Here is a 19,003-nt window from a genome sequence, read left to right as displayed (position 1 = left end):
AAGGTAGTGCAACTCCGAGCAAAGGTGGACCGAGCTCTCATCACTCCTTGTCTCAGTATCTCCCATAATGCAAAGTATATCTCCTTGCGTACATGTATACTGCTATGCATTAAGGGAAGGGCCGCTACCCAGACCAAGCTTACACTTGGATAAAGGATTAAACTAAATTTATTATAGTTTAACCAAGTGAAAAGTAAACTTCCATCATCTTTCTCTAAATCCAGAGTAATTCAGTAATAAGGTACACTTGTTGGCAACTCTTATAGGTAAATATGACCTCTCCTATTGCTTCTGCCTTAGTATCTCCACGGTTGGGTCTGCCTCCCACTGACGAGACCTCAATAAAGATTGAAACCGGTCTGGGTAGTGGCCCTTAATGCATAGCAGTATACATGTACGCAAGGAGATGTGCTTTGCATTATGGGAGATACTGAGACGAGGAGTGATGAGAGCTCGGTCCCCCTTTGCTCAGAGTTGCCTGGTGTTGCACTACCTCACCCCAGTCCTGAAGATATTTTCAGGCGCAAACTTTGTTTGCTTACACTTGGATAAAGGATTAAACTAAATTTATTGTAGTCTAACCAAGTGAAAAATAAACTTCCAACATCTTTCTCTAAATCCAGAGTAATTCAATAATAAGGTGGTACACCTGTTGGCAACTTCTATAGGTAAATATGACCTCTCCTATTGCTTCTGCCTTAGTATCTCCACGGTTGGATCTGCCTTCCACTGACGAGATCTCAATAAAGGTTGAAACCGGTCTGGGTAGTGGCCCTTCCCTTAATGCATAGCAGTATACATGTATGCAAGGAGATATGCTTTGCATTATGGAAGATACTGAGACGAGGAGTGATGAGAGCTCGATCCACCTTTGCTCGGAGTTTCCTGGTGTTGCACTACCTTACCCCAGTCCTGAAGATATTTTCAGGCACAAACTTTGTTTGCTTACACTTGGATAAAAGATTAAACTAAATTTATTATAGAGACATACCAACTAATTAGTAACCAGCAATATGGATTCTGCCACTTGCAATCCACAGCTGATCTTCTTGCTTTCTGCACCCACCTATGGGCTCCAGCCATGGAAAAATTTGGAGAAATTCATGTGGTTGTCCTTGACATTTAACCTTGTAAACTTCAATGCCAATTCTGTCAGAAAAGACGATCAGATTTCTCTTCTTGGACTGACTTGCACCTCTGATCATTCCTGGCACAACCATTTTCAACTAAAGCCTCTGCAGTCGCCAAAAACTCGGTGTACTTTTTTGCACAAGACACTACTTCACAGCTGCTAACTCTACCCAAATCTGCCCAGCCATGGAATATTGCCCCCATATTTGGGTTGCTACACCAAAATCCTGTCTAAGGTTGCTTGATTTTACCCAAAAGAGGGCAATCAAGTAATTAATGATCCCTCTCTCACAGACCCACTTCAATTCCTTTATCAAAATCAGTTCAGTTTCTTCCTTGTGTCTCTGCTGCAGATAGTTTCATGGACAGTGCTCTGGTGAATTGGCTACTATTATTCCTCCACTCTCTTCCAAAATCATTAAAACAAGAGCCACTGCCCAACACCCTTTTACAGTCTACCTTAAAACTCACCAAACCAACTTCACTTTTGTTGTTGTTGTTATTTTCCATTGAGTCATTTTTGACTCCTGGCAATTCTATGAACATATGCTCTCCATTCAGATCAGTCTCTGGTCATATCTTTCAGAATTTCCAGGTGCATTCCAGTTGCTTCTTCAATTCTATCCACCCATCTAATTCTTGGTCTTTCTCTTCTCCTGCTTCCATCAACTTTAGCAAGCATCATCATCTTCTCCAGACTGTCATTTGCTCACATAATATGTCCAAAGTATGACAATTTTTGCTTGTTGATCATAGCTTTGAGCTGCAATCTGGCTTTATTCTATCTATCACTGATTTATTGGTTTGCTTTGCAGTCCAAGGTAATCTTGGTAAGCAGCTCCAAACCCATAATTCAAATGCATCTATCTTCCTTCTTTCACTCTTTCTCAGGGTCCATCTTTCACATCCATACAGTACCACAGGGAATACCATTGATTTCACGAATCTGATTTTTGTTGCAAGGCTGATATCTTTAAAGATATTGCTTAAATTTGTCATTGCTTTCTTTCTGAGTAATAATCTTCTTCTAACTTCTTCAGCACAATAACCATCTTTATCAATTTGGGATCCTAGGAGCACAAAATTGTTAACTACTTCTATTTTCACCACATCTGCTTTAAAATCATTAAGTTCATGTTGCCATAACTTTTGACTTTTTGAGGTTAAGTTTAAGTTATATTTAGCACTTTCTTCTTTAACTTTCATAATAAGTTCCTCCGAATCTTCTTTGCATTCTGCTAGCAAGGTGGTATCATCGGCATACCTCAAATTATTGATATTTCTTCCACCAATTTTAATTCCAACTGAAGACTCCTCCAGGCCTGTCATTCTTAAAATATGTTCGCTGTACAAGTTAAAGAGGTACAGAGATAAAATACATCCCTGTTGGCATCCCCTTTACCTGTTGTGAAATATTCAGTTTCTCCAAGATCTGTTTGGTTTCTTGTTCATATAAAGATTCCTCAGAAGGATAATGAAATGCTCTGGTGCTCCCATTGTTCTTAACACATTCCACATTTTCAATGATCTACAGAGTCAAAAGTCTTACTATAGTCAAGGAAACAAAGGTAGACATTCTTGTGATATTTTGTGCACTTTCTATTATTCATCTCATATTAGTGATCTGATCTCTGGTTCCTCTGCCTGTTCGTCTGAACATTTCTCTCTTCATGAATGGTCTCAGTCTTTTTTGAATGATCTTAAGTAAGACTTTACTTGCATGAGAAATCAATGCTATACTTCTGTAATTTTTGCACTCTCTTGCTTCACCTTTCTTCAATAAAGGTATATGCACTGATTTTTTCCATTCCCTAGGCCATGTAGTTGTGATCCAAATTTCATTGACATAGAGCTGTTAAAATTTTAACTGCTTCTTCTCCCAGGGCTTTGAGCAGTTGAATAGGTATCCCCCCCCTCCCTTCTGGTGCAGTGTCCACCTCACTTCACTCTCCAGTGGTACTGGCTCATGTCCATAATCCTGCTCTTCAAATTTCTCAGTAATTTGGGAATCCTTTTTGTAAAGGGCTTCTGTATACTCTTGCCATCTTTCTTTGATGTTCACAGCTTCTGCAAGATGCTTTGTGATTACTTTTCAGTGGCTTGTCATTGAAATTCTGCATTCAAATGCCGTACTTCCTTCAAATTTCCTGTGGCCTTCATTTTCCTCCTTTCCTGAGCAGTTTTGATGGCATCTTCTTTCAGCCATTTAGACTTCTTCTTACAAACTGTTGGAATATTCTTCTTTGCTTCTGTTTTAATTATATCTTTAATCTCCTCCCATAGTTCATCTGATTCTCTTTCACACAAATCAAGCATATTGAATCCGTTCTGTATACTAATATTGTATTCAGCTGGTATGTTTCCAAGATCATATCTGATCGACATTTGTGTTTTCAATTTCTGTAATTTCACATGTATCATAGCCACTAATAATTCATGGTCTGTTCCACAGTCTTCACCTGGAAAAGTCTTACAGACTGAATTGCACTTCTCCATACTTCTTGGTCCAAGTATATAGTCAATTTGATTTCTGTATTGTCCATCAGGTGATTACATGTGTACAATCTTTGTTTGTGTTGTTTAAAGCAGGTGTTAGCAACAGACAAAGAATTCTCTGCACAAAACTCAACTAGTCTCTTCCCTGCATGTTACAAATACCTAAACTAAAACAACCTGTTATTCCTTGTTCCTTGGTTTTTCCCCACTTTTGCATTTCAATCTCCGATAAGTAGCCATAAGTTTCGCTTTGGTGTTGCACCTATCACTTCTTGTAACTTGTCATAAATGTCTTCTTCTGGTGCCTCTGTAGTGGGTGCATAAACCTGTATGATGGTCATATTCATTGGATGTCCACTGGCTGAGAGAAATGATTCTGTTACTCACTGGATTATAGCCTAATACATACCTGGCCATCTTTTTCCTGAGTAAGAAAGATACTCTATTTTTATGATTTGTCTCTTGTCCTGAGTAATACACGATATAATCCCCCAACTGCACTGCCTCTTCTTTATTCCATCTAATTCTGTCCTTTAGAACAGTCTCCCCCCCTCTGCTTTCCCCAAAGTTTACAACCCTTAGCTGTTCAAGCAAAATGTAGACTCCTCCTTTCTTCTATTCCTCTTGCTCACACATGGGACTAGTATGCTAAAGCGCTTTTAGGGAGGAAGCTGTTGAGTGAATATGCAGATATCAGTGTAGCAGTTGAGTGTAAAGAATGCATAAAATGCATAAGTTGGTACTACTATGTGAAGGGTATAGTGCGTTTAGGGAGGATAGAGGGGAAAAAAAAAGAATGGGGGCAGGAGTGTTATTGATGATATCTGATGAACTGCAACCAAAGAGAGTAGAAGTTCAACTGCAGGCCAGTAAAAATATCACATTTGAGGCCATTTGGTACAAGATAGTTGTGTAGAACAAAATATACAATTTGTTGCTTTTACAGACCAGGAAATATAAATGATAATGGAGATAGTATGCATCAGAAAATAAGCCCAATGAATGGGGGGGGGGCAGGTAATTATTATGGAGGATTTCAACTATGGGGACATAGATTGGAAGGAGGAGGAGAGGAAGGAAATGGAATTACTGGAAGTAGCAGAAGAAAACAGAGAGTGTTGCTGCAGTATGACAGATTAGAGCGCTTGGGGGAGAGGGGGGGCATAATAGTAAATGACTTGATGCACAGGTTATGTAGGAGGAATAATGTGGAGTTTGTGGATGTGTGGAGGAAGTTGATGGGCAAAAGGACTTATACAAGAAGGATAGTTTGCATCTGAATGATTTGGTGTTCAGAATGTGGGGCAAGTGTTGTCAAATCTAGTGAAAGTGGATGTGCAAAATCAGGAAAACTAGAGCTTTTAGAGAGGAATCTGTTGAGTGTAAGTATGCATAAAACCTAAGTTGGTACTACTATGTGAAGGGTATAGTGTGTTCAGGGAGGATAGAGAAAAAAAGAATGTGGACAGGAGAGTTATTGATGATAGCCAATGAATTGCAACCAAAGAGAGTAGGAGTTCAACTGCAGGCCATTGAAAATAGCACATTTCAGGCCATTTGATGTGAGATAGTGGTGTAGAACAAAATATACAATTGGTTGCTTTTATAGACCAGGAAATGTAAACGATGATGGAGATAGTATGCATCAGAAAATAAGTTCAATGAGTGGAGGGTGTTGTAATTATTATGGGGGATTTCAACTGTGGGAACATAGATTGGAAGCTGGAGAGGACACATAGGAGGACGGAAATGGAATTTATGCAGTTACTAAGGGATAATTACGTGAGACAGTATGTGATGAAATATACTAGGGGTTTGAGAGTGCTAGATCTAGTAATTGCACCTGAGAATTTGAATATAACCAATATGACCATATTGCCACCAATTGGTGAGAGTGATCATATGATAATATGACCTGAGAAAAACTGCAAGGGCTGGATGTTGATAATTCATGGGAAGTGGTAAAGGAGTGTTTGAGGGGAGTAATGGCAGACTGCATACCTAGAGTCAGGAGAGTAAATCAAGTGGAAGTTAAATGGATGAATATCATCAGTAAGCTGAAGCTACAAAAAAAAAAAAAAAATGGAATTCAAGAAGAAAGGTGACCAGCAGGCACATGAGCAGTGCAAAGCACAGGCCAGAATGGTAACCAATGTGATAAGAAAAGCAAAAACAGAGTATGAATAAACAAACACATGTAATAACCACAGTAATAAGTTTTAATGAGTAAATATTTCATCCAAGTATCTTAGGACATCGTCAGTACAGTTAATTCAAACCATACTAAGAATAACTTACAGTTAGGGCTCATGATTACAATGGTATATCCCAATATGTATGCAGTAGCATGTTATAGAATTAAATTAAAATAGATCTGGAGGGGGGGGGGAGATCTGGTAGGGGGAAAAATTATATATGCTATCTTAAAATAAGATAATATATATAAAATAATTATTTTACACAATTTTGTATGACAATTTTCCATACTTTAGGAATAGCAAGAACATCATTACAGTTTAGATTTGGTCTGTGAAGTAGGGCTTCAGCACTTTCTTTATATAAACGTTCATGTTTATATAAAGATATGTAGAAGTTTTGTTTTTTCCCAATGGATCCTATGGTTTGGGTTTTCAACTCCATGTTGTGCGAGGCCAGATTTCTGTGGTTTGATGAGACGGATATGGTCTTGATGTTCTAAAATGCGTTTATGAACAGATCTACCTGTCTGTACATAGTAAGACAATTTACAGGAGCATGGAATCTCGTATACGCCATATAGCATCAGAGGTGAGAGTTTGTCTTTAGGAGAAGGTAACAAGTTATAGATCTGATTGATTGGTTTGTAGGTAATAGCAAGTTTGCATTTCTTTATAATTTTTGAAAGACGTTTGGAGATGCCTTTGACATAAGGTATGGGAATCCTATGGGTTTCTTCTTGTCTAGGTTGATGTGTGGGGAAGTGACTGATGATTTTTTGAGTTGTTTTAATATTGTATCCATTTAGTATGGCTGCATTTTTGATTATTTCCAATTCTTGATTTAGAGATTCTTCAGAGGAGCAGAATCTGTGTGCTCTGGTTACTAATGATTTAATGATGCCAAATTTTTGAGATGGATGATGAGCAGAAGAATTGTGAATGTTGCAACCTGAAAATGTCAGCTTGCGATAGACAGAAGTGGAGATGGAACCATTTCCATCTCCACTTCTGTCGCATCAAATCTCCCTGTGGAGATTTGATGCGAGGATGAAGAAAGTTTATTTTGTCTAGAAACAGTTGTAGTTCTTGTTTGGAATGATCCCAGACAGCAAAGACATCATCGACATATTGTAACCAAATTTTTGGTTTGGGTTTAAACGTGAAAATTTTTTCTTCAAGTATTCTAGAAACAGGTTCACCTTTATCAAGAGTTGCCTCAGTCCTGAAGATACTTCAGGTGCAAACTTTGTTTGCTTATACTTGAAGGATTAAACTAAATTTATTATAGTCTATCCAAGTGGGAAAAAATTCCAACAACTTTCTCTAAATCCAGAGTAATTTAATAATAAGGTGAGACACCTTTTGGCAACTCATATAGGTAAATATGACTTCTCCATTGCTTCCACCTTAGTGATACTAAGGTGGAAGCAACCTGGATCTGGCTCCCACTGACGAGACCTCAATAAAAGTTGAAACTGGTCCGGATAGTGATCCTTCCCTTAATGCATAGTATTATACATGTCTGCAAGGAGATGTGCTTTGCATTATGGGAGATACTAAGACAAGTAGTGATAAGAGCTTGGTCCACCTCTACCATAAGTTGCCTCAGTCCTGAAGATACTTCAGGTGCAAACTTTGTTTACACTTGGATAAAGGATTAAACTAAATTTATTAAACGTTGTTTGTATTTCTCTGTTGTATCCGTAAAGTTTTTCCATTAAGATTTCTAATGTAAAAACTGGGTCAATGCATGATCGTCCTTTTCAGAAGCCATTTTGTTCTTCACAAAGTCTACATGTGATTAAGTTTTGAAGTTAATATTCATGCATATAACTTATTACCAGTATTTATTAGACTTATTCCTTTATAGATTTCATAGTTGCACTTATCACATTTTTTTATATAATAGAATGATAATTGCCTTACTCCAGCTTTGTAGGATTTTTTCTAAAATTCATCTCAGATCCTAAAATAAAATTATTACATCGAAATCTTTAATAATGTACACAAATTAACTTAGCTTTTAGATGAAAAAAAAATTAAAGCAAATTCTTTTCAGGCTAACTTTTTTGTTAATGTTGGTAACATTGGTAGTTTGCAGAAGGAAAAGTAAACATTTAGTTGCAACATCCCAAACATGTGAACAGTATTCTGAGGATGGATGAATTTGGGATTTGTATGGAAGTAGTTGCACGGATGAAAAATACCATCTTGAGTGGAAGAGAATATCTAGTTTTTCAGTGGCAGATGAAGCTATTGTTGTGATGTGTTTATACGAGACAGGATGGAGGTAAATGTCAGTTGAAGGTAGGAGATCTGATACTGTCTGATGATTTTTGTATTATTGAGGGTAAGGAAATGCAAGTTGAGGTCCCTTTTGTGAGAGTAAAGGCAATACTGCATTTTGGTGGATTGAAGGTGACCAGGTTATCCTTGCTCCATTGAAGAATGCTTTGGAGCCTGATGTTTAAGATATTGGTTGTAGATGATCTTCAAGCTTGGGATGTCTGAGCTTTACATGATTTGTTGAAAGCATAGGATAAATGGAGTGTACTGTCATCAGTAAAGCTGTGAATAGGATTAGTTGCGATTGAGACTAGTTTGTTTATGTATAGAAGAAAGATGTAGATGTTAGAGCAGACCCTCAGGCACTTCTGCATTGGTGGTGAAGTTCAAAAAGAGAGTGCCATCAACTATGACATGCAGTGATTGACCAGAGAAAGCTGGCTATTCAATTACAGAGGGTAGTAGGTAGACTGAAGGAAGGCAATTTGTTTAGTAGGCTTTGATGCCAAATGTGATCAGAAGCTCTGGAAATGTTAAGGGTGACAGCACAAGTTTCTCTGAACTTTTACATGGTAAATATCCAGTGGTGGGTGATGTAGGCTAAGAGGTAATTCTTAGTAATTTTCTCATGTCTTTTTTGCTGAAAATTTACAGGAGGCATATGATGTTTCATTGCTGGCATGGTTGGAGGTGATTTGCTATCACCATCTATGTAGGAGCTGGAAGGCAAAGAGTGGTGCCAGGAGTTAGCTTTGTCTTCATGTGCAGAGTAAAAGTTGCATCTAATAGATCAAAGATATTGTAAAAATGGAGACGGAATTTGGATGGATAGAGATACAATTTGCATTAGGTCACATGGACAGGAGGTGAGTTTTCTGCTGTTGGCTTTTATGAAGTCAGAATTGGATTTCTGTTGTTTTGCATTTATTGTTTTTATTGCAAGCCAATTGCAGTAAGTTGAGTGAGGATAATTTCAGTGACTTAACTCAGAGCATGTGTTTGGGTTAGAAAAGCAGAAACAATAGTCAGATAATGGAAAGAAAGAGTAGTTCTGGAGGTCCTTCTACCTTTTGTAGTGTCAAATGACATGAAGCTGGGAGTGGCTATAGGGAGGACTTTCTGTGTGAGAAGAAACTTGAACAAGATTATGATTTGGATTATTAAGAGGTATTAAGTGTTAAAAAATAATCTCTCTCTCTCTCTCTCTCTTTTTTCTGCATATTTATATAATTCAGAGCATAAGTTATCTTCCATTAGTGATTTTTCAGTTTTTTTTTTTCTTTTCCATCTAATTTCTAATTCATCCATTATTATAAATTTATCATTTCCATTATCTGTTTGCTAGATAGTCTTGTTATCAGTCCATAATAACTGAATAAAAATTTAGAAATTTTGTTGTTTTAAGTTTCCTGCTAGATGGTTCAAAGTTTTATATGCATTGGTTTTATTTTATATATATTATTCTAAATAGAAAAAAAATCTATTCCATGATTGTCAATCATTTTCTAACTTCTCTCTGTTTACATGACTCATATTCTTTTGTGTTTTATAATGTCTTGTAGTCTTTTTCTGTTTAATCATTTATGGTATATTTTATTTTTTATTTTCATTATTTCATTCATCCCACATATTTTTATGGGATGATATAATTTTTTTTCTTTGTATGTATATATATATATATATTGTTTCATTTGATATTTTTATAAAAAAAAAACATGAGATTCCTGATGTGTATTCTGCAGCAGTGTACAGGATACTGTGATGGTACTGCATTGAAGGAGGGAAAGGATGAAAACTTTACATTATTACTAATTTCCTGTTGATAGTTTTCCTCCAAATTAATCTGCTATTAGTTAGGACTCCAACAGTGGTGGCCGTACATAAGCACTGCGACACTGCAGCACCCCCAAGGAAAAAATGAAAAAATTAAAATTTGTTTGTGTTTATAAATAATAACAATGCTTACAACATTATATAAATGCAATACAACATGTTAAAGGTTACGGCTTATGTTTTGACATTGATTGAATAGTTAATAATTGTAATTGTTCGATTAACGCTTTAGATTACGAAACAAATGCACTGCGATCTGACGCCGATAGTTTGCGCTTGTCATTGCACGGTTACGTCATTCCCAACTGTAACTGCTCAAACGGCAGTGTATTTTTAGTATGTTTACGTGCCTTATTTCTGTGAGATATGAAACGTTTATTATTGGTGCGTGTACGTGGGGAACTATTTTTTGTAAATCTTATTTTATTTTGCTATAATAACACATAATTATTTATTTATTATAGATACAAGGCTGAATTATGACGAGTGTCACTGTTGAAAATATGAAAAAAATTATATTTTTTCAATTATTGTTACAGGAAACAAATGCACTGCGATCTAACGCCAATATTCGTTTGCACTTGTCATTGCTACTGATACAAAACTTTTATTATTGGTGTTTGTTTGTGGTGAGGATGAAATATTTTTAAGAAAGCAATTTTTAATATGGAAATTTATTTATTAATAAATTCATTACTGATTAGGATTCTTTTTTTTTGTATATGCAGCACCCCCCACTTAAAATTTTCACCAGCTGCCACTGGACTCCAATATTATCACATCTTATATTTTGGTCTTTCAAGGTACTTAGAATCATATCAGTTCACTTAAATCTTAGTCTTTCCTCTGGGTCTTTGTTCTGCATCCTAACATCATACAAGTTTTTCTAAATTAGAAAAAAAATCTATTCCATGATTGTCGATCATTTTCTAACTTCTCTCTAAGATAATGACTCGTATAACTTTTAACTTTCCTCTCCCATACTACCTGAAACTAGTTCTGCTCATGCACTTCATTTCAGTATTCAGTGATTTTTAATGCGATTCTATCGTTGATGTCATCTGGTCACTTCCCTAATTTTTCTCAGAGCTCTGATATCTGTTGTCTCTAGTCTTTGATCAGCTGTTGATATTTCTCACCCAGCTCTCTCAGTTTTATAGGTTAAAATTGGTTAAATTTTAACCAGCTAGTTTGGTGTTCTAGCTTATTTTTTTAATATTTTCTTCCATATAAATTTATTCAGCTGGCTTCCCACCATACCAGCTTTGCTTATTCTATCATCTGTTTCCATATTTAGTTTTCCATCTTTATTCAAGCTTATGCTTTAATAGCTGAAATATTTTACTTATTCTATAGGTTTCCCATTCCAGATACAGCTTTTTCAGTGTTCTTCCAGTTTTTGTAATTTTCAGCAATCCTTTTATTGTTAATTTTTATACCAAATTTGTTGCAGCAGTTATTCAGTTTAGTTAAGGAATCCTGTAGGATAAACTTGTACTGGATTTATTTAAGAGCTTATCAGCATCTGCATAAAGTAAAAAGTTGAGTTGAATATCTCCAATTTTCATGTCAGGCTAAATGATATGAAAATCATTCACATCATTCCTTCATGATGTGATCTGTATAAATGATGAGTAACAGTTGATAGTGCACATCTCTGAAACTTGATTTTACATTATTCAACTAAGCTTTTTACTTTATGCAGATATTGTTAAACTTTTAAATAAACCACCTTCCTCTCTCAATTCTAACTGCTAACTTATAACTCAAATGTAGACTACGTATTGTTCGATATAACATACCATTTATACCATATAATTGTAGTATTTTGAACAGCTTATCATTATGCCTTTTCTATATTTACAAAACCAAAATACAGCTCCTTGTTATATTCTCCTAATTTCCCATTAAAAAATAATGAATCCTTATTTGGCTTGAACCAGCCTATTCTATGCCAAGTTTTCTTTACACATAATTGTGGAAATATGCTTATTTCCACATTAATGTAAGTATATTTGCATAAATATTACTTGAAATACTCAGGAAAGAAATTCCTCTATAATTCTCACATTCAGTTTTTTTTTTTTTTTTTTTTTTCATTTTAGATTAGCTGCTTTATTGCAGAATTAATTGGGTTTCTTGTGAAGCCAAGTTAATAACTCTCACAGGCCATTGATCATAAAAGGAAATAGGAAATTATGTTAAAATAATAGTAGGTTATTCATTCTTTGTATGAATTCATTTTCCTTCCTCCAGGTATAATCAGCATGTTATTTTGCAGTTTCACAGATGAAAAATTATCTGTATATTAAGGAATAGGATGGGAGAGAAATATTCAGTTACTGAGAAATCTTACAAATAAAATGCATTTTCCATCAAACATTTCTATTTTAAAATATCATAAATTATTTTTCTCTCTGTTTTTAGAAATATCAGTTGAATCTAACATGCCTCATTCTGGTGCCATAGTTGAAGATGAAGAAGTAATTTTAAATACTGAGTGTTGTCCTGTTTGTCAACAGCGTATATCTGTAGAAGAGAATGAATTGCACATTACCACTTGCCTCAAGAAATTTGAATACCGATTGCAAGTAAATGAAATTGTTACCCAAGATGTTGAAATAACATGTGGTATATGTCAAAAAAACATTTCACATATGACTGTGCAAGGCAGAAATCAGCATCTTAACAGGTATTTTGAATGGATTATTATGTTCAGATTTGTTTTTAGTTAACTGTTGATATAGGAATAGTGATATTCTTTTATTACTTTTGAAAAATATTCATCATTATCAGTTACCTGATATTTTGGCTGATATTGGTCATAGTATCATTTATCTTCAAGAAGTACATGATACCATGATAGGACCAATTTGAGTTCATTTGGGTTGTGAACCCAAGACTATCAGAAAAATTCTTAATACATCTCCTGCAACTGCCTAACTTAATAAAGATTTTAATAATGCAATCACGTTGCCTTACATCAAGAATGTCACAGACAAAGTGACTAGTTGCTCCACTTAACATAAAAGTGGCTTTTTTACCTTTACAAAAAATGTCAAGATTCCTACATCCACCAGAAGCAGAAAGTAATAGTGACAGTGACTGATTTGAGAATTGAAGTTGATGAACTGGAAGTACTCAATATATTGAAAAATATCAATGTTAATATAGCAGTGGGTTTGGAGGGTAGGTCTGCTTGTGTGCTATGAGAATGTGCAAGTGAATTGGCAGTGCCTCTGACGAAGTTGTTTAATCTAAGTCTCAGCTCTGGCAAGTTGCCAAGGGAGTGGAAAGAGGGTAAGATAGTTCAATTATATAAAGGTGGCTCTAAGACAGAAGTAGCAAATTACAGACCAGTTAGTATCTCTGAAGTTTGCTTTAAATATTGGAAAAGTTAGTTAAAAGTTTTAAAAGAGGTAAACCGTGAGTAGACATAACTATACATAATAAATAACGGAAAAACTCACGTAGAAATATTATTTAATAGTATAATTTTCGCCTGTGTGTCACAGGCATCTTCAGTACAATTAAGCTCAAAATTAAACACTTACTGACAATTCCAAAAAGCGCCACCTAAGTAGCTGGTGTAAGATAACTAAAAAGGTCAATAACTTTCCTAAAAAAAAAAAAAAAAAAAAAAAAAAAAAAAAAAAAAATTAATACAATAAAAAGTTAGGAAAGATTAGCTGATTTGTAAAGTACTATCTCCCATAAAGGGGATAGACATAAGCCGTCGGATCTGTTTAAGTTAGGAGAATGGAGTAGAGTTTCACATGCTTCTTTATAAAGGTGTTCCATGAGAAACTGACTTTTGTGAAGAACTCTTGTCTTTCTCCAATGAACTCTGTGTCTAGTGAAGATGGCATGTTCTGCAAGTCCAGACTTTTCAGGTTTAAAGTATTCAATATAAGATTGGTGTTCTTCTAGCCGAATGGAGGCAGATCTTCCCGTTTGTCCGAAATAACATAATCCACAAGAGCACGGAATCTGGTAGACACCTGGATGATTAAGATGTGGAAGCTTGTCCTTTGGAGAAGGACAAGCTTCCACATTACTATCCCTTATATACAAGGCATCAGTGAACGTATAGCAAAAATTTTAAAACCACTGAATATTTTTGTTGCCTTTCGACCGTTTAGAAAAATCTCCACCTTTCTCGCTTCTCCAAAGGACAAGCTTCCACATCTTAATCATCCAGGTGTCTACCAGATTCCGTGCTCTTGTGGATTATGTTATTTCGGACAAACGGGAAGATCTGCCTCCATTCGGCTAGAAGAACACCAATCTTATATTGAATACTTTAAACCTGAAAAGTCTGGACTTGCAGAACATGCCATCTTCACTAGACACAGAGTTCATTGGAGAAAGACAAGAGTTCTTCACAAAAGTCAGTTTCTCATGGAACACCTTTATAAAGAAGCATGTGAAACTCTACTCCATTCTCCTAACTTAAACAGATCCGACGGCTTACGTCTATCCCCTTTATGGGAGATAGTACTTTACAAATCAGCTAATCTTTCCTAACTTTTTATTGTATTAATTTTTTTTTTTTTTTTTTTTTTTTTTTTTTTTTTTTTTTTTTTTAGGAAAGTTATTGACCTTTTTAGTTATCTTACACCAGCTACTTAGGTGGCGCTTTTTGGAATTGTCAGTTAGTGTTTAATTTTGAGCTTAATTGTACTGAAGATGCCTGTGACACACAGGCGAAAATTATACTATTAAATAATATTTCTACGTGAGTTTTTCCGTTATTTATTATGTGTAGTTAAGTTAGTTAAAAGTAAAATTCAGGGAAAGGTGGATAGAAATATGATACTTTATAGGGGGAAGCATGACTTTGCAAAAGGTAGGTCCTGCCTCAGTAATTTATTCATATTTTATAATAAGGTGACAGTGGATTTGGATAAATGAAATGGCTTGCAAAGGCATTTGACAGAATTTCACATGGAAAACTATTACATGAGTTGGAGCAAATGGGAATTAATATGAGGCTGGTGGCATGGATAGTAAGTTGGCTGATGGATAGACATTAGAGGATTGTGTATGGTGGAGTGGAATCAAGGTGAATGAGGATTGACTAGTGGGGTGCTCCAGGACTCTACTCGTTAATTTGTATATTAATGATATATAGCGGAAGTTTTGAGGGATGTATTCAGTCGTTTCTGATAATGCAAAACTAGGGAGGGAAATAGTTCATAAAGATGATGCAGATATCCTGCAGAATGATTTAAATAAATTGGCAGTGTGGGGTAAAGGACAATGGTTGTCAGTTTAATGTTGCAAAATGTGAGGTAATGTACTTCAGGATGAAAAGATTATAATAATACAGTGTAATCATATTGATAGTACTAGATTTCAGGAAATTGATGAGACTAGGGATCTGGGGAGGTGACGGTGGATAGAGATTTGAAATTCAAAGTACATATTGCAAGGGTTGGCAAAATAGTTTAGAGGATTACTTGAATGTTGAAGAACACATTGAAAAGTAAAGATATGGAGTTCATTATCCCTGTTTCGACCATATGTTGACTACTGTGTACAAATTTAGTCATCTTCATTTTTGGGGAATCAGGAAATGTTGGAGAGATTCAGGGATGAGTGACCAAGCTGGTGACAAGTCTGTGGAATGCTCCATATGGGGTGACAGAGACTGAAGTGTGCATCGAGGTAGCTGAACTGAAAGCAGAGTTTAGCTGACAAATGGAGGAGATGGGATATGATAGAAACTTATAAGTTACTAAGGGGATTCTATAAGATTAGCACCAAAGAAATTCCTGAAGACATGAAGAGTAGGAGAAGAACAAGGGGGTGACACTTGGAAGTTATCTAAGAATGTGGTTAGTAAGGATGTGTGGACTAGGTTCTTTATTTGAAGAGTGGTGAATGAGCAGAATGGATTGCCACAGATTACTTATTTACAGTTTCCCAACTGTAAATAAGTTTAAATAGCTGTGTGAATAATGGGTTGTGTGGGTCTGCTACAATGAATCTTTTGACTTAATGGAGATATCCATCTAAATAATAATGATAATGATACAGTGAATGGGATAAAACTTAGACAATCTGGAAACTGTACTCTAGAGACTACACCTGGAATTTTGTTATAGCACTGCATGCCTCCAGTAAGCAGGGTGGTCATCTCGCACAAGGCAACAAAATTCATCTTTTCCTAAAAACATTTAGACACCCATCAATGTGAAGTGAACTCATAGTGTGTTATTTGGAGTGTTGGTAGGCCATCCACTTGGCCAAACAGACCATCATTCTGTTTGTTTTATTTGCTCATAGAAAGAAGATGATATAACATCTGCTTTCTATGACATAACAATGCTCATTATGCAAAGAGAGCTCTGAAACCTTGCTGTGTCACCCTAAGACTACAGTTATGTCCTTCCTGGAAAATTGTTGTTCTCCTTAATGTTGATTAGTTAATATATACACATATTCTTTTCTTCCAGTCATACAATGATACAGATACCTTTTTTTTTTTTAATGCATAAACTTGATAGGCAATTTATGCATTAAAATTTAAAATTACTGTATGTTATTTTATTAACTTCCTGACACATATTTGGTTTTCTTTTTCTCCTAAAAACTTGAACTTCTGAATTGATTAGTCAGACTTTCTAATTATGCATGCATGTTCTGTTTTTTATACTTCTCCTTAATCTTATTAAGGTGTTCTCTCCACACCCCCACCTTCCATACTAAATTTGTTTCAAAGAAACAATGTCCAAGTTTGAAAAGGAAGTTGCCCTTTAAAAGTTATTTATGGAAGCATAAACATATACCAATTTGACCATGATGTTTTCATTCTCCTAATTAGTTGTCTCATTATTATTATTAGTATTCGGCCTCAATGGAGTCACAAGACTCATCGTGGGAGGCCCATCCTAGAAAACAGTATCATACCACTCCTTGAACTCATTGACCATTTGTACTCTCACCGCTATAAGACAATGCTTTCCATGGTTCAACCACCCTCCATGCAAAGAAACCACTCATCATCCTCTTACTCACAACTTCCTTTTGTAATTTCCAGGGATGGCCCCTTGTCCTCACTCCTGTTTCACTAAATGAAAGAACTCCTCAGTGTTAATCCTGTAACTACCCCTCAACAGTTTAAGTCTCGATCATATCACCTCTCCTTCTATGTATCAAACTCTGCAATCCACATTCTCTCAGCCTATCTTCATAACTAACATTGTACATTTCTGATACCATCTTTGTTATCTGCCTTCACTCTTTCCATGGTTAATTTATCCCCTTCAAATCCTGGTGACCAAATTTGAGCACAATAGTCCAAGTGTGTGTGATCAAGGCTTTATACAATGGAGTGACAACTCTTTTATTTCTGTTGGTTATTATCCTTCTCAGTATTGCAGCAGTCCTCTGGATTACCTTCATTACCTTTGCAATATGTTCCCTGAATTTCAGGTTTCAATCAATCACTACTCCCAGATCCCTTGCTTCCTCCAGTACAGTTCCTCCAACAGTATCAGCCACCCGTTGATGTATTCCAAACTTCAAGACTACATTTAGCTGCATTAAACTGATATCCCCATTTATTTGCCCACCTGTCCAGTTTATTCAAATCCTCTTGCAGGACTACCATATCTGCACTATTACTAATAACTCTTCCTAGCTTCACATTATCTGCAAACAACTGAATATCCCCCTGCAATTCCAGTACCGAACCCTGTGTGATTCCCACTTCTAACCTTCTACCTCCTTGATTCTGCTCCCCCATACACAACTCTCTGATACTTATCAGAGCCAATACCAAATCCAGTTCATTAACCTGACATCTAAACTCATGTGCTGCAACTTACATATCAGCTTATCATGCAGTACCCTGTCAAATGCCTTTTGTAAAATCCAAAAAAATGGCAGAATATGCTTTTCCCTCATCAACTGCTCTTGTTATATTATAATCATATTACTTAAATAAGAGCGCCCCTTAACAAATCCATGCTATCTCACAGATAACATTACCCTAATTTGCTCAATGCTGTAAATGATCCCTCACTAATTTCTTCAAGAGATCTTAACAACTACTGATGAAATACAAACTGGTCTATAGTTTGACACTTCCAGTTTGCTACTGCCCTAACTTACCCTCCTTCCATTCCTTGGGTACCTTCCCCATGGCCAGACCTTCATTGAAAAGTCAGGGCAATGGAGCTGTCAGTTCTTTACCTTATCACTCTTATCACCTTACACTTTGCTACATTAAACTGACACCCATTTTCCTTTGCAAAAAGTGGCTAAAGCAGCTCATCAGACTGCCAGTATCCAAATCATCCCACAAAATTTTGACATCATCTGTATTAACTATTGCTCTACCCAATTTTGCATCATCAGCAAACAACTGAACAGTTCCTCTCAGATCCTTTCCTATATCATTAATGTAAGAATTAAACAGTAGTAGCCCAAGAACAGAGCCCTGTGCCATGCCACTAGTCACAGGTCTTTCTTCTGGACTCTACTCCTGATTAAACTACTCTCTGATATCTCTCCATCAACCACTCTCTTATCCACTTCACTTTATATCCATCCCCGTACACTATAGCTTATTGATTAGAATTCCATGTGGCACCCAGTCAAAGGCTTTTTGCAAAGTCCAGCAGTTTAATTGTAAACTCATTAACTGTAAACTAATTAATTGTAAAAATTAATTGTAAACCAACTTCTGTACCTTGACAATAACTCTTGATATGCTGATCGTTCGGTAATTTGATTAAACTATGTGGTCAAAGGCACTGACAATTCCCTAGCACCTAAACATTACATTGGTGGGATTATGCTAGAAGAAACTGAAAGCTAGGGATCGTGGAGTTTTAGTAGATAGGAAGTTGAAATTCAAAGGCCATATAGCAAAAATTGCAAACACAACTCGCAAGTTAACTGCAATTCTGAAACAAACTTTGACATATAAAGATACGGAAATCATTTACAAGGCTTGATAAGACCTTGCTTAGGATAATGTGTACATGTCTGGTTTTATGGTTTGTGATGATTCTAACACAGTAGAAAGAGTTGCAAAGGGGAGTGTT

The 19,003-nt window shown here is 35.9% G+C and overlaps 1 protein-coding gene across 1 annotated transcript in view; it reads left to right on the top strand.

The window, feature by feature from the left end:
- The window catches only part of mus312 (mutagen-sensitive 312), a 575,442-nt gene that overhangs the window by 91,938 nt on the left and 464,501 nt on the right, over window positions 1-19,003 (top strand). Inside the window, exon 4 of the mRNA XM_090395332.1 lies at window positions 12,372-12,636. Within this exon, the coding sequence (XP_090251458.1) occupies window positions 12,372-12,636 (265 nt within the window). The remainder of the gene's footprint in view (window positions 1-12,371; window positions 12,637-19,003) is intronic.

The sequence above is a fragment of the Typopeltis vanoorti genome, chromosome 7 (genome assembly GCF_054136105.1).
Source record: "Typopeltis vanoorti isolate ZY-2024b chromosome 7, IOZ_Tvanoo_1.0, whole genome shotgun sequence".
In the NCBI taxonomy this organism is placed as follows: domain Eukaryota; kingdom Metazoa; phylum Arthropoda; class Arachnida; order Uropygi; family Thelyphonidae; genus Typopeltis; species Typopeltis vanoorti.
The sequence above is the reverse complement of the archived record's forward strand: the minus strand, read 5'-3'. Positions and strand labels throughout refer to the sequence as shown.